At 36.5% G+C, this 16,568-nt stretch overlaps 1 protein-coding gene across 3 annotated transcripts in view; it reads right to left on the reverse strand.

The window, feature by feature from the left end:
- Positions 1-16,568, reverse strand: part of GRIA4 (glutamate ionotropic receptor AMPA type subunit 4) — a 519,215-nt gene that overhangs the window by 74,794 nt on the left and 427,853 nt on the right. For all 3 annotated transcript variants that reach the window (XM_061202612.1, XM_061202613.1, XM_061202614.1), the window contains exons 6-7: positions 11,850-12,008; positions 7,227-7,394 (exon numbers count right to left, since the gene is read on the reverse strand). In XM_061202612.1, the coding sequence (XP_061058595.1) occupies positions 7,227-7,394; positions 11,850-12,008 (327 nt within the window). The remainder of the gene's footprint in view (positions 1-7,226; positions 7,395-11,849; positions 12,009-16,568) is intronic.

Consider the following 16,568-nt stretch of genomic DNA (forward strand, 5'->3'; position numbering starts at 1 on the left):
CGGAGAGATTCCCACACAGAGGCTCAGCGCCGAGAAGCACTCACCAGCCCAAGAGGCTTGTCTGCTCACCCGCCGGGGCGGGTGGGGGCTGGGAGCTGAGGCTCGGGCTTCGGTCGGATCGCAGGGAGAGGACTGGGGTTGACGGCGTGAACACAGCCTGAAGGGGTTAGCGCAGCACAGCTAGCCGGGAGGGAGTCCGGGAAAAAGTCTGCAGCTGCCGAAGAGGCAAGAGACTTTATCTTCCCTCTTTGTTTCGCGGTGCGCAAGGAGAGGGGATTCAGAGCGCCGCCTAAACAAACTCCAGAGACGGGCGCGAGCCACGGCTATAAGCATGGACCCCAGAGATGGGCATGAGACGCTAAGGCTGCTGCTGCCACCACCAACAAACCTGTGTGCGAGCACAGGTCACTCTCCACACCGCCCCTCCTGGGAGCCGGTGTAGCCCGCCATGGCCAGGCTCCCGTGATCCGGGGACAACTTCGCCGGGAGAACGCACGGCGCGCCTCCAGCTGGTGCAACGTCATGCCGGCCTCTGACGCCGCAGGCTCGCCCCGCATCCATATCCTTCCCTCCCCACCGCCTGAGTGAGCCAGAGCCCCCGAAGTAGCTGCTCCTTTAACCCCGTTCTGTCTGGGCGGGGAACAGACGCCCTCAGGCGACCTACCCGCAGAGGCGGGTCCACATCCAAAGCTGAACCCCGGGAGCTGTGCGAACAAAGAAGAGAAAGGGAAATCTCTCCCAGCAGCCTCAGAAGCAGGGATTAAAACTCCACAAACAACTTGATGTGCCTGCATCTGTTGAATAGCTGAATAATGAATCATCCCAAATTCAGGAGGTGGACTTTGGGAGCAGGATATATTAATTTTTCCCCTTTTCCTTTTTTTGTGAGTGTATATGTGTATGCTTCTGGGTGAGATTTTGTCTGTATAGCTTTGCTTTATAATAGCTTTATTTTATTTTATCCTCTTTCTTTCTTTTTTTCTATTTTTTCTCCCTTTTACTCTGAGCTGTGTGAATGAAAGGCTCTTGGTGCTCCAGCCAGGCATCAGGGCTGTGCCTCTGAGGTGGGAGAGCCAACTTCAGGACACTGGTCCACAAGAGACCTCCCAGCTCCACGTAATACCAAACGGCGAAAATCTCTCAGAGAGCTCCATCTCAACATCAAGACCCAGCTTCACTCAATGACCAGCAAGCTACAGTGCTGGACACCCTATACCAAACAACTAGCAAGACAGGAACACAGCCCCATCCATTAGCAGAGAGGCTGCCTAAAATCATAAAAAGGCCACAGACATGCCAAAACACACCACCAGACGTGGACGTGCCCACCAGAAAGACAAGATCCAGCCTCATCCCCCAGAACACAGGCACTAGTCCCCTCCACCAGGAAGCCTACACAACCCACTGAACCAACCTTAGCCACTGGGGACAGATACCAAAAACAACGGGAACTACAAACCTGCAGCCTGTGAAAAGGAGACCCCAAACACAGTAAGATAAGCAAAATGAGAAGACAGAAAAACACACAGCAGATGAAGGAGCAGGGACAAAACACACCAGACCTAACAAATGAAGAGGAAATAGGTAGTCTGCCTGAAAAAGAATTCAGAATAATGATAGTAAGGATGATCCAAAATCTTGGAAATAGAATAGACAAAATGCAAGAAACATTTAACAAGGACATAGAAGAACTAAAGAGGAAGCAAGCAACAATGAAAAACACAATAAATGAAATTAAAAATACCCTAGACGGGTTCAATAGCAGAATAACTGAGGCAGAAGAACGGATAAGTGACCTGGAAGATAAAATAGTGGAAATAACTACTGCAGAGCAGAATAAAGAAAAAAGAATGAAAAGAATTGAGGACAGTCTCTGAGACCTTTGGGACAACATTAAACGCACCAACATTCGAATTATAGGGGTCCCAGAAGAAGAAGAGAAAAAGAAAGGGACTGAGAAAATATTTGAAGAGATTATAGTTGAAAACTTCCCTAATATAGGAAAGGAAATAGTTAATCAAGTCCTGGAAACACAGAGAGTCCCATACAGGATAAATCCAAGGAGAAACACGCCAAGATACATATTAATCAAACTATCAAAAATTAAATATAAAGAAAACATATTAAAAGCAGCAAGGGAACAACAACAAATAACACACAAGGGAATCCCCATAAGGTTAACAGCTGATCTTTCAGCAGAAACTCTGCAAGCCAGAAGGGAGTGGCAGGATATACTTAAAGTGATGAAGGAGAAAAACCTACAACCAAGATTACTCTACTCAGCAAGGATCTCATTCAGATTTGATGGCGATATTAAAACCTTTACAGACAAGCAAAAGCTGAGAGAGTTCAGCACCACCAAACCAGCTTTACAACAAATGCTAAAGGAACTTCTCTAGGCAAGAAACACAAGAGAAGGAAAAGACCTACAAAAACAAACCCAAAACATTTAAGAAAATGGGAATAGGAACATACATATTGATAATTACCTTAAATGTAAATGGATTAAATGCTCCCACCAAAAGACACAGACTGGCTGAATGGATACAAAAACAAGACCCATATATATGCTGTCTACAAGAGACCCACTTCAGACCTAGAGACACATACAGACTGAAAGTGAGGGGATGGAAAAAGATATTCCATGCAAATGGAAATCAGAAGAAAGCTGGAGGAGCAATTCTCATATCAGACAAAATAGACTTTAAAATAAAGACTATTACAAGAGACAAAGAAGGACACTATATAATGATCAAGGAATTGATCCAAGAGGAAGGTATAACAATTGTAAATATTTATGCACCCAAAATAGGAGCACCTCAATACATAAGGCAAATACTAACAGCCATAAAAGGGGAAATCGACAGCAACACAATCATAGTAGGGGACTTTAACACCCCACTTTCACCAATGGACAGATCATCCAAAATGAAAATAAATAAGGAAACACAAGCTTTAAATGATACATTAAACAAGATGGACTTAATTGATATTTATAGGACATTCCACCCAAAAACAACAGAATACACATTTCTCTCAAGTGCTCATGGAACATTCTCCAGAATAGATCATATCTTGGGCCACAAATCAAGCCTTGGTAAATTTAAGAAAATTGAAATCATATCAAGTATCTTTTCTGACCACAACGGTATGAGACTAGATATCAATTACAGGAAAAGATCTGTAAAAAATACAAACACATGGAGGCTACACAATACACTACTTAATAACGAAGTGATCACTGAAGAAATCAAAGGGGAAATCAAAAAATACCTAGAAACAAATGACAATGGAGACACAACGATCCAAAACCTATGGGATGTAGCAAAAGCCGTGCTAAGAGGGAAGTTTATAGCAATACAAGCCTACCTCAAGAAACAGGAAACATCTCGAATAAACAACCTAACCTTGCACCTAAAACAATTAGAGAAAGAAGAACAAAAAAACCCCAAAGCTAGCAGAAGGAAAGAAATCATAAAGATCAGATCAGAAATAAATGAAAAAGAAATGAAGGAGACAATAGCAAAGATCAATAAAACTAAAAGCTGCCTCTTTGAGAAGATAAACAAAATTGATAAACCATTAGCTAGATTCATCAAGAGAAAAAGAGAGAAGACTCAAATCCATAGAATTAGAAATGAAAAAGGAGAAGTAACAACTGACACTGCAGGAATATAAAGGATCATGAGAGATTACTACAAGCAACTCTATGCCAATAAAATGGACAACCTGGAAGAAATGGACAGGTTCTTAGAAAAGCACAACCTGCCGAGACTGAACCAGGAAGAAATAGAAAATATGAACAGACAATCACAAGCACTGAAATTGAAACTGTGATTAAAAATCTTCCAACACACAAAAGCCCAGGACCAGATGGATTCACAGGCGAATTCTATCAAACATTTAGAGAAGAGCTAACACCTATCCTTCTCAAACTCCTCCAAAATATAACAGAGGGAGGAACACTCCCAAACTCATTCTACGAGGCCACCATCACCCTGATACCAAAACCAGACAAAGATGTCACAAAGAAAGAAAACTACAGGCCAATATCACTGATGAACATAGATGCAAAAATCCTCAACAAAATACTAGCAAACAGAATCCAACAGCACATTAAAAGGATCATACACCATGATCAAGTGGGGTTTATCTCAGGAATGCAAGGATTCTTCAATATATGCAAATCAATCAACGTGATACATCATATTAACAAATTGAAGGAGAGAAACCATATGATCATCTCAGTAGATGCAGAAAAAGCTTTCGACAAAATTCAACACCCATTTATGATAAAAGCTCTCTAGAAAGTAGGCATAGAGGGAACTTATGTCAACATAATAACAGCCATATATGACAAACTCACAGCCAACATTGTTCTCAGTGGTGAAAAACTGAAACCATTTCCTCTAAGATCAGGAACAAGACAAGTTTGTCCACTCTCACCGTTATTTTTCAACATAGTTTTGCAAATTTTAGCCACAGCAATCAGAGAACAAAAAGAAATAAAATAAATTCAAATCGGAAAAGAAGAAGTAAAATTGTCACTGTTTGCAGATGACATGATACTATACATAGAGAATCCTAAAGATGCTACCAGAAAACTATTAGTAATAATAATTAATTAATAATGATTAATGCACAGAAATCTCTTGCATTCCTATACACTAATGATGAAAAATCTGAAAGAGAGATTAAGGAAATACTCCCATTTACCACTGCAACAAAAAGAATAAAATACCTAGGAATAAACCTACCTAGGGAGACAAAAGACCTTTATGCAGAAAAGTATGTGACACTGATGAAAGAAATTTAAGATGATGCAAACAGATTGAGAGATAGACCATGTTCTTGTACTGGAAGAATCAACATTGTGAAAGTGACTATACTGCCCAAAGCAATCTACAGATTCAATGCAATCCCTATCAAAGTACCAATGGCATTTTTCACAGAACTAGAACATAAAATTTCACAATTTGTATGGAAACACAAAAGACCCTGAATAGCCAAAGCAATCTTGAGAAAGAAGAATAGAGCTGGAAGTATCATGCTCCTGGACTTCAGACTATACTACAAAACTACAGTAATCAAGACAGTATGGTAATGGCACAGAAACAGAAATATAGATCAATGGAACAGGATAGAAAGCCCAGAGATAAACCCACGCACATATGGTCACCTTATCTTTGATAAAGGAGGCAAGAATATACAATGGAGAAAAGACAGCCTCTTCAATAAGTGGTGCTGGGAAAACTGGATAGCTACATGTAAAAGAATGAAATTAGAACACTCCTTAACACCATACACAAAAAGAAACTCAAAATGGATTAAAGACCTAAATGTAAGGCCAGACAGTATAAAACTCTTAGAGGAATACATAGGCAGAACACTCTATGACATAAATTACAGAAAGATCCTTTTTGACCCATTTCCTAGAGTAATGGAAATAAAAATAAAAATAAACAGATGAGGCCTAATGAAACTTAAAAGCTTTGGTACAGCAAAGGAAACCACAAACAAGATGAAAAGACAACCCTCAGAATGGGAGAAAATATTTGCAAATGAAGCAACTGACAAAGGATCAATCTCCAAAATTTACAAGCAGCTCATGCAGCTCAATATGAAAAAAACAAACAACTCAATCCAAAAATGGGCAGAAGACCTAAATAGACATCTCCAAATAAGATATACAGATTGCCAACAAACATATGAAAGGATGCTCAACATCACTAATCGTTAGAGAAATGCAAATCAAAACTACAATGAGGTATCACGTCACACTGGTCAGAATGGCCATCATCAAAAAATCTACAAACAATAAATGGTGAAGAAGGTGTGGTGAAAAGGGAACCCTCTTGCACTGTTGGTGGGACTGTAAATTGACACAGCCACTATGGAGAACAGTATGGAATTTCCTCAAAAAACTAAAAATAGAACTACCATACTACCCAGCAATCCCACTACTGGGCATATACCCTGAGAAAACCATAATTCAAAAAGAGTGATGTACCACAATGTTTATTGCAGCACTATTTACAACAGTCAGGACATGTAAGCAACCTAAGTGTCCATCAACAGATGAATGGGTAAAGAAGATGTGGCACTTATATACAATGAAATATTACTAAGACATAAAAAGAAACGAAATTGAGTTATTTGTGGTGAGGTGGATGGACCTAGACACTGTCATACAGAGTGAAGTAAGTCAGAAAGAGAATAACAAATACTGTATGCTAACACATATATATGGAATCTAAAAAAAAAAAAAAAAAAGGTTTGGAAGAACCTAGGGGCAGGACAGGAATAAAGATGCAGACATAGAGAATGGACTTGAGGACACGGGGAGGGGAAGGGTAAGCTGGGACAAAGTGAGAGAGTGGCATGGACATATATACATGACCAAATGTAAAATAGATAGCTAGTGGGAAGCAGCTGCATCGCACAGGGAGATCAGCTAGGTGCTTTGTGACCACCTAGAGCGGTGGGATAGGGAGGATGGGAGGGAGACAAAAGAAGGAGGAGATATGGGGATATATGTGTATGTATAGCTGATTCGCTTTGTTATAAAGCAGAAACTATCACACTATTGGAAAGCAATTATACCCCAATAAAGATGTTTAAAAAAGTAAATAAATAAAGGTCTACTGAGGTAGTTAGTAGATTAGTAGATTAATAGTGTTTGCAAATGTTTGAGGTTCTTCCTCATTCTTGGCCCAAGGTAGGCTTGTACTTCTTGCACCCTTTTTGGTTAGCTAGGTCTATGTGACTCTTTCTGACAAGTGAGTTGTAAACAGATGTGATGAGTGCCAGAGCATTTAATTGCCAATTAGAAACCTCCCCACAGCTCTTTGCCCTTTGTAGCATTCAAGATAGTAGCTGCTATGTCAGCTTGGATCCCTGAGTGATTATAATAAACAGAGTGCCCCTACTAATCTGGTGTTTGTGAGTGAGAAATACTCTTTTGATGTTTTAAGCCACTGAGACTTGGGGTTCTTTATTACTGTGACATAACCAACTTATCCTGGCTAAGCATCTACATATCATATAAACATCAGTATTTTATCCAGTATCCTATTTAGAAATGTCTCAGAAATGAAAATGGTTCAATATAATAAAATGGCAATTGTAATATGTATTTATTCACAGATAGATTATTCTGTTTTCTTGAATACTCCATTGAAAAATGACTGTGAAATAAATTGAATGTAAATAAAACTGTGAGTTACCTGTTTGAGCGTCCTCTCCATGTCAATCCCCTGGCCCCATGGAGCAGCAGGATTTGCCAGACAATCCCCAGCATTTCCTCTCCTGGAAATATCAATTTTCTGTCTCCTAAGACTTCGGAATGTTTCAGCCATCACAAGGACTCCATCATAAGTCAGAGCAGATGTATACTAACAAAATGAAAGTAATTATAATGGTGAATGTTAAATTCTTATCAATCACCAGAATTGGGGATGAATCTGGGGCCTCTGTGTGTTTATGACATAAAGTACCATGCTGCCAGAAGGGCAGTTAAATTACTGATAATTAATTGCCTCTAGCTTCAGAAATTTCTATTATTGCTTTATTACAAAGACTGTATATCAATTCTTAACACTGTGATTTTAAAAGGAGAAAACACACTCTGAAAAATAGAAATTCTAATGCACAATTTTCCATCAGTTGGGAGAAGCAAGGCCTCTAAGTGTGGTCTTTTTGTTGTGTCCAAGTGAAACAGCTAAAGTATAAAAAAAAAAAAAAAAAGGATGAATGCCGTATTTCCAAAATCTACCTTGTAATCTCTTGCTGTGTTTGAACCCCAGGAGGGTTGGACTGTCTCACTCTTTCCTCCTCCAAATGCCCATCAGGGGTCCCTTAGATTTAATATATGTTTATTGACTTGGAGTGTATAACTCTGTCCAGTTTCTCAGAAGAATGAGTGGGAATGTTTACTGTTACTCAGATATAGAATGCCAGAAATAACATCTATTTATTTAACAAGTGTGTATACACATGGCTAAATAAGCACAAGTATTGTTATGTCCATGCCTGTTGAGTGTGCTCAGGAAGGTTAAGTCATTTCTCTAAGTTTCTATCGTAACTTAGGATAAAGTGGAGAAATGAAGTATAGATCATCTGCTTTCTGATGATCGTCCCATGCTTCTCTTTGAGAAAAGACAAAACCCTCAGGAAAAGATTATTAAGGTTAGGAGAGGAAATGAAGAAAAACTGAGAAGAAAATGTGATTTGTTTAAGCTGAAAGTAAAAAGAACAGGGAACAGTTGTAAAGTTTGATTAGAAAATTCCTAAACATATGAAACATATGGAACAATTTTCTTGAAGTGTGGCAGAGCATCAACTGCTAATCATAACAAAAAACTACATTATCTCTTTCAGGGATTCCATATGGGCAATTCTATATGATTAACACATTCTAAGCCATACGAGAGGTTCTTTTGTGCTATGGAATATGGGAAATGATCCTGATTTGCTGCTTATAAATTAATAAAAATCATTTGAAATTTAAATCATAGAAAGTAAACTTAGGCAATATATCTGCTAAGCATAGCAGTCAGCACTCCTGGGAAGAGAAGGACTAAAACATGGATAAGATAAAGAATATAAATTCTAACAAAGAACCTTTCAATGGCAGAGAATCTAATTAAAGTTTCATCAGAAAGATTTATGTGTGACTTATAAATTATAAGCCTTGCTATATATTCTTCAAGGACATGACAAAATAAGCTTAATGATAAGCATACACCCTCATATTTGGAATGGGATGGTCGAAGGAAATTAAGGTACTTAACCAAGGTACTCAGCCAAAAATGGACATACCTCCTCCCCTGCCTGGAGCAACATACCTTTGAGTAGAGAAAGCCATCAAATCATCTTTCTGGATGGCAAGAAAATAAAAACAAGAAATAAAGTAGAACTTATCAAAGATATAAAGGGCAAGAGAAAAAATGCAATGCTAGCATTTTAGGATCAAAAGAGAAGAAAAGAAAACTATTGTTGCTTTTCTAATAGGGAGAAAGAAGCTGAGAGATATGACTCCAAAAAAAGCAAATGCACTTGCTGTGTTTTAAAAAGTCCATTCATTTTTATGAAACAAGTGAACTAGAAAAGAGAACAGATATTGTATAGAGTGGAGCAGAGAAAAGCAGACATTCAGCCAGAGTGGCAAAGGCTTCTGACGGGTCATAGAGCTGATAGATGGAAAGAAGCAGTAGTTCAAACTGATTTTACCTTTTTAAAGGATTTCATTCTTTTCCATGTGTCTTATTGTGCTAAAGTCCAAGAAATCATATTTATGGGCATGCATTTCTAGATGGTATCTAGAAATTCTTATTAAACATACTCTTCATTTTGGAGGAGAGTAAAACTAAGTCTTGACCTAGAGCTATTCACTGCTTTAACCAGTGATTAGAATGGTGGGATAAATTCTGTTTATCAACATTTGTATATAAAAAGATAGAGTTTGGCAGAATCACAGTGCAGTGGAAAGAATTTAGGTTTTGAGAACTAGGTGAATTCTAATTCTGCTACTCATAGTTTTATGGGAATATGTTGTACATTTTTCAGCTATGAAGCAGAACAAAATCAAACAAAATAATGACTATCTTCTGTGGTACTTGTGAGTATTAAATTTCATATCATATCTCAGAGCTAGATATTGGCTAGGAATGGTGAAGACTACAAAGATGGCCCAAAAGATGGCTGTCCAGTGTTCCTCAGTGCAAGAAAGCTGTGATGTGTCTTATGGAAAAAATACATGTTAGATAAGCTTTGTTCTGGCTTGAGTTATACTGCTATTGGCCATGAATTCAATGTTAATTTATCGACAATGTCTTAAATAAGATATCTTTAAACAGAAACACACATAAAACAAAGTGTTATGTGTTGATTGGTTGACAAAAATGTTGTGACCTAACCTTGTAATTTTCCCTAGGAGTAAGTGTTCAGTATTCACTCATTCAGTGTTCATGGCAACTTTATAGAATGGAACTACCATGAACAATGAGAACTGGCTATATCTATTTATTAAAAGGCCACTGGGTGCCTATTATTATGGTAAGAAAACTGTGAAAGATGAGAAAATTATATGTGTTTATATATAAAACAAAGTGCCCAAAGCTTTGACATAGATAAGTCTGGGGTTGGAGATGATCAAATAGTAAACATTGTGATAGGCTAAAGGCAAGATAGGGAAGGACAAACCACACCAGTGTCTCCAGACAGGAGGACCACAGTGGACACATATTATTACATATTATCACTGAAATGAAAAAAGTCACAAGGAGCTGCAAAACGCTGCCAAGAAGTTTGAAGCCCATTCTAGATACTAAAATTGTAAGGGTAACAAGAACTTGAAGACATGGTTTACAGAAAAAATGCTGAGATAAAAAATGGCTGAGAAAAAGATGTGAGGAAGGAAGAAATACAAATAGAGAAGAGAAGGGCAAGGGAGTCTCTACATACACTGATGACAGAATGAGGGGAATATGCTGTAAAGCAAACTGTCCCAATGAGTTTAGAAGGAAGCTTTACACTTTTTTCCTTGTGTATTAATACTTGATATAATTGAGCTCTGGGGATGATTTTTCTCTGAACCAGCTTGAAGGCAAAAAGACTAAAAGACTTCTCAAGTTTCTTTTAATCCTGAAGGTGGTTTACATCTTGAAAATTTTTTGTCTTTTTAATATGCTTTCATACGTATTATCTAAGCATGAGAAGTGGTGTAATATAGTGGACAATGCACTTGTCTAAGACTCAGGGAACCCATGACTTGGTCCTGGGCATTCCACAAACCTGGTCCTTGACTCAGGAACAGCCAATTAACATACCATTTAATATCTTGCATTTATTAATCTGTAAAATCAGAGGGTTGGACTACAGTGCTTGAGCATAGTGGATACTCAATAAATGCTTTCTTTTGAAATTCCATGCTTCTATAGAGTAGTGAAAATGTTATGACTAGCCAAATTCCTATATTACAGAGAAGAAACTGACATGGATAGTAGGGAAAGTTTTGTAATTAGGAAATGGAAGAACCGACTTGCTCTACCCCTAGATCATAGTTTTCTAGGCTTGAATTTCCAAATTATATTTGAAAACTTTTTACTAGAATACACAGTGAGAGATTAGTAAAAGTTGTTGAAATGATGATTCCTTTTTATGTAGGAATTAAAAACCATGTAGGAGTTGGAGTTTAAGAAACATTATGCCATTATTTACACGATATCTAAGGAAGTCATCTATCTTTTCAGGAGAGAAAAAAATGTGCTTATGATCAGAAATTTACCAGCTTCCTTTGTAGATACCAATAACATACTTCTGCAATGTCTGTCACATAAAATTAAACAATCATCTGACATTTTACTGTTAACTTGAAAGAGAAATTTTGCAGAAGCTTATACATTTTACATTTCTACCAATTTCCCAATTTCCCTACTCACTGTAAATCACTTTGCAAATATATTTTTATCTGGGTGGAATAGCTACCAGTGGTTGTTCACATTTGAAATATTTAGCTAAAAAAATTTTTTAAAAAGCATACAATTTCTTCATGGAAATTCATATGCAAAGTAATAATAAAATAATATAGCATAACATAATATATATAATATAATATATAATATAATATAGTAAACTACTTGAACTAATGTCTAACAACTCCTCTCTTAAATATAGAAATTTAGAAATTATTAAGGGCTGTGTGACAAATAGTGACGAAATATTTCTGCCCTATGCCACACTGTGTCTGGCAAAATATTACCAGAAAAACTGCATAATGAGCTTTCTACCTTAAATTTTAAAAAATACTAAAAATTCTAAAAATAGATAAGATAAAAACAAACAAATACCTTTGGAGGTGTCTCAGATCCTGGATATTCTCTCTGATCTAGTTTCTTCCAACGATCCATTAATTTGGTTACCATGGGTGTATTAAAATCTACTAACTGGAATCCTGTAACATTGGCTCCACCATGTATAAACCTCTCAAGAGAAATATCCTTGAATCCCTATAAAAATCAATATGACAGTTTGTTAAGTTTAGTTTATTATTATACATTTTGTCTCTTCAATGGTAGCATAAATTGGTAACCAATATGATTTCTAATAAAGTGATGGCTAGAAACAGATGGAAGATCCAATTTAGCTGTTAAATTCTCTCATTCAAAATTTAATACATGACACCACATCAACAAAAGAAAAGGCAAAGATCACATGATCATCTCAATAGATACAGAGAAAGCATTTGACAAAATTCACCATCCACTCATGATAAAAATTCTCACCAAAGTGGGTATAGAGGATACATATATCAACATAATAAAAGCTATTTATGACCAACCCACAGCCAACATAATACTCAATGGTGAAAAGCTGAAAGCCTTCTTGCTAAAACCTGGAGCAAGATAAGGATATCCACTCTCACCACTTCTATTTAACATAGTATTGGAAGTCCTAGCCACAGCAATCAGGGAAGAAAAAGAAATAAAATGTATCCAAATTGGTAGGGAAGAGGTAAAATTGTCATTATATGCAGATGACATGATACTATATACAGAAAATCCTAAAAACTCCACATAAAAACTACTAGAACTGATAAAAGGATTCAGCAAGGTAGAAGGATGCAAGATTAACATAAAGAAATCTGTTGCATTTCTTTACACTAACAATACATATCCGAAAGAGAAAGTGTAAAAAATAAACTTTCAAAATCACATCAAAAAAAAATTAAAATACCTAGGCATAAACTTGACCTCAGAGGTGAAAGACTTATATCCTAAGAACCGTAAAACAATGATAAAGGAAATTGAAGATGATTCAAAGAAATGGAAAGATAGCCCATGTTCTTGGATTGGAAGAATTAACATTGTTAAAATGGTCATACTATCTAAAGCATATACAGATTTAATGTGATCCTTATCAAATTACCCATGCCATTTTTCATAGAACTAGAATGAATAATCCTAAAATTTATACGGAACCACAAAAGACCCAGAATTGAAAACCAATCTTGAAGAAAAAGAACAATGGTGGAGGCATAACCCTCCCAGATTTCAGACAGTACTACAAAGCTACAGTAATGAAAACAGTGTGGTCTTGGCACAAAAGCAGACATATGGATCAATGGAACATAATAGAGAGCCCAGAAATAAACCCACACACCTACAGTCAGTTAATCTTTGACAAAAGAGGCAAGAATATACAATGGAGAAAAGACAGTCTCTTCAGCAAGTAGTTTTGGAAAAGCTGGACAACTGCATATAAATCAATGAAGTTAGTATATCCCTTCACACCATACACAAAAATAAATTCAGAATGGCTTAAAGACTTAAATATGAGAAATGATCCCATAAAACTCCTAGAAGAGAACATAGGCAAAACAATCTCTGACATAAATTGAATGATGTTTCATAGGTCAGTCTCCCAAGGCAAAGTAAATAAAAGCAAAAATAAACAAATTGGACCTAATCAAACTTAAAAGCTTTTGCACAACAAAGGAAATCTTAAATAAGATGAAAAGACAACCTACAGAATGGGAGAAAATATTTGCAGATGATGCAACCAACAAGGACTTAATTTCCAAAATAAACAAACAGCTCATACAGCTTAATAGCAAAAAAGCCACAGACAACCTAATCAAAAAATGGGCAGAAGACCTAAACAGACATAATAGACATGTTTCCAAAGAAGACATACAGATGGCCAAAAGGCACATGAAAAAATGCTCAACATTGCTAATTATTAGAGAAATGCAAATCAAAATCACAATGAGGTATCACCTCACACAAATCAGAATGGCCATCTTCAAAAAGTCTACAAATAATAAATGCTGGAAAGGGTGTGGAGAAAAGGGAACCCTCTTACACTGTTGGTGGGAATGTAAATTGGTGTAGCCACTATGGAGAACAGTATGGAGGTTCCTTAAAAACTAAAAATAGAGTTACCGTATGATCCAGCAATTTTACTCTTGGGTATATATCTAGAGAAAACTCTAATTTGAAGACATTTGCACCCCAGTGTTCATAATAGCACTATTTACAGTAGCCAAGACTGGAAGCAACCTAAGTGTCCATTGACAGATGAATGGATAAAGAAGATGTGGTAAATATACACTATGGAATATTACTTAACCATAAAAAGAATGAATGCATGCAGCAACATGGATAGAACTAGAGATTATCATACTAAGTGAAGTAAGTCAGATGGAGAAGGACAAATATCATATGATATCAGTTATATGTGGAATCTGAAAAAATGCTACAAATGAACTTATTTACAAAACAGACTCAACAGACATAGAAAACAAACTTATGGTTACCAAAGGGGAAGGGGTGTGAGGGATAGATTAAGAGTTTGGGATTAACAGATACACATTATTACATATAAAATAGATAAACAACAAGAGCCTACCATATAACACAGGGAACTCTATTCAATATTTTGTAATAATCTATAATGGAAAAAATCTGAAAAAAATATATATACACACACATATATATATATACACATATGTGTGTGTGTATATAACTGAATCACTTTGCTCTACACCTGAAACTAACACATTACAAATCAACTATATTTCAATAAAAAATCTAATACCTGAGAAAAAGATATAAGTATTTCTAGTTCAGTTCAACTCAATTTAACAAGTATTTCTGAAATGTCTCTGAGTGCCTTTTATGAAGCATGGAGGAGGATATAGGAGATGAATGAAAGCATCAAAAAGTCTTCTGTTGAGGGCATAATTGCCCTCTGATGTAGATAAGCAGATATGTGTCTTATGTGAAAATGCATCTTATATCAAGGTATAATGGTACTCTGATTCTGTGATGGGTAACATTTTTTAGGAAGGTTCAGTTTAATTACAAAGTGGATTTAAAGCAGACAGAGATGGCGACTTGAACTAGAGAGGGTGAAAGCTTTGATTACATCAGTCACTACAACCCTTGTAGTCCTGGGAAATGGCAGTGGACAAGAAGAGAGCAAATAGGCCATTCATGTGTGATAGGGAAAAATATGGGGCTCACCAGGTGGAGTGAGGAAGGTGGCAGGAAAGGGTGTCATCTCACTTGGCCCAGAAGTAGTTATCTGAGTTTAAAAAATTCTGGAAAGTTATTTATTTTCAACTGTATCTTTCTATCATCTATCTATCTATCTATCTCACTATCATCTATCTTCCATATAGCTTATTTTAGACCAGGCCCTCTTTTTTCCATTAAGAATTTAAGGTACATTACAAAAATACACACCCAACTTTGTAAACAAATAAACAATTACAGGAAGAAGGCAAAAAGTGTATTACAGAAGTGAATTCATAAAACCAAATATATTAGCTCTGAGAAAAGTAAACCACACACACACACACACACACACACACACACACACACACACATGAGTTTGAAGGATCTGTGCTTTCTTTTCTGTTCCGTCTTAGTATGTAGGAAACTTTCTTTTGAAAATGTGAATTTGATTCAGTCATGTTGAGAAAACTAAGGGAAAGTGTTTTATCTATCTATCTATGTATCTATGTATCTATCTATCTATTTATTTGTTTATTTATTGGTCAAAGTAAAATATGCAGCAGTGACCCTACAGTATAGTAAGATTCAGGGAGAAGAGGAAGACCTAGTGTTACTTATCCTCCTGCATATGTCTCAGCCATGATTTTGGAAACTTCTCTGTGTTTTATTTTAATAACAAAGGAGACTGTCTTACTAGCCAATATATGCACGTTACTTTCTGGCTATCCAAAAAGAAACAGACCAGTCTACTGGCAACTAAGGAAGGTTGCTATTGAAAGACCCAGGAGTGTGTATTCATAGTTAATATTGTTGCTGGGCTTATTAGGTACCAGGCACTGTGCTAAGCACATTCCACAGATCATCAATCTAGTTTAGTTCTCATAACAAACTTATGAGATAGATCTTATTATTAGCCGTATCTTACAAATAAGGAAACTGAGAATCAGTGGAGATCTATTCAAGATCTCTCAGCAAATACATATTAGAACCAAAAGACTCTTAAGTTTGTCTTTTTAACCCCATGCTCTTGTGTATTCTTACACAAATATGTGTTTTTAATTTTGGTATTTATCATAATAGCCATAGGAGAGGCAGGGAGATACTGTAGAAAAAAACCCAGGCTTTGAATCCCACTTCCGTAACTTTCTAACCTTAGGTTTCCCACATGCAAAATAAGAATGATAATGCTAAAGCAGCTAGCATCTGGTTTAAATTCAGTAAATAATAGATATTATTAATTAATTCATTCAACAAATATTTATTGCATGCTTATTATATGCTAGCTAATTTGACAGTTCATCACTAATATTCTCATTTCACTGGGAAAGAAACTAGACACCAGAAATCAAATCCATGTTTTTGAAATTGGAAAAACACTGTCTATCAATCTCCAGCTAGTAAAATGTCAGTTGAACATTTGTTTGTTTCTATGAGAAGATAAGGCAGACCCAGAGGCAGGAAAATAACTTCAATTTTCTAAAAGACCCAGTGATTCAACTATTGCATTAGCTGCTAATTGATGACATTTTATTTTATTTTAGCAGTGGC

This window comes from Eubalaena glacialis, chromosome 10, assembly GCF_028564815.1.
Source record: "Eubalaena glacialis isolate mEubGla1 chromosome 10, mEubGla1.1.hap2.+ XY, whole genome shotgun sequence".
In the NCBI taxonomy this organism is placed as follows: domain Eukaryota; kingdom Metazoa; phylum Chordata; class Mammalia; order Artiodactyla; family Balaenidae; genus Eubalaena; species Eubalaena glacialis.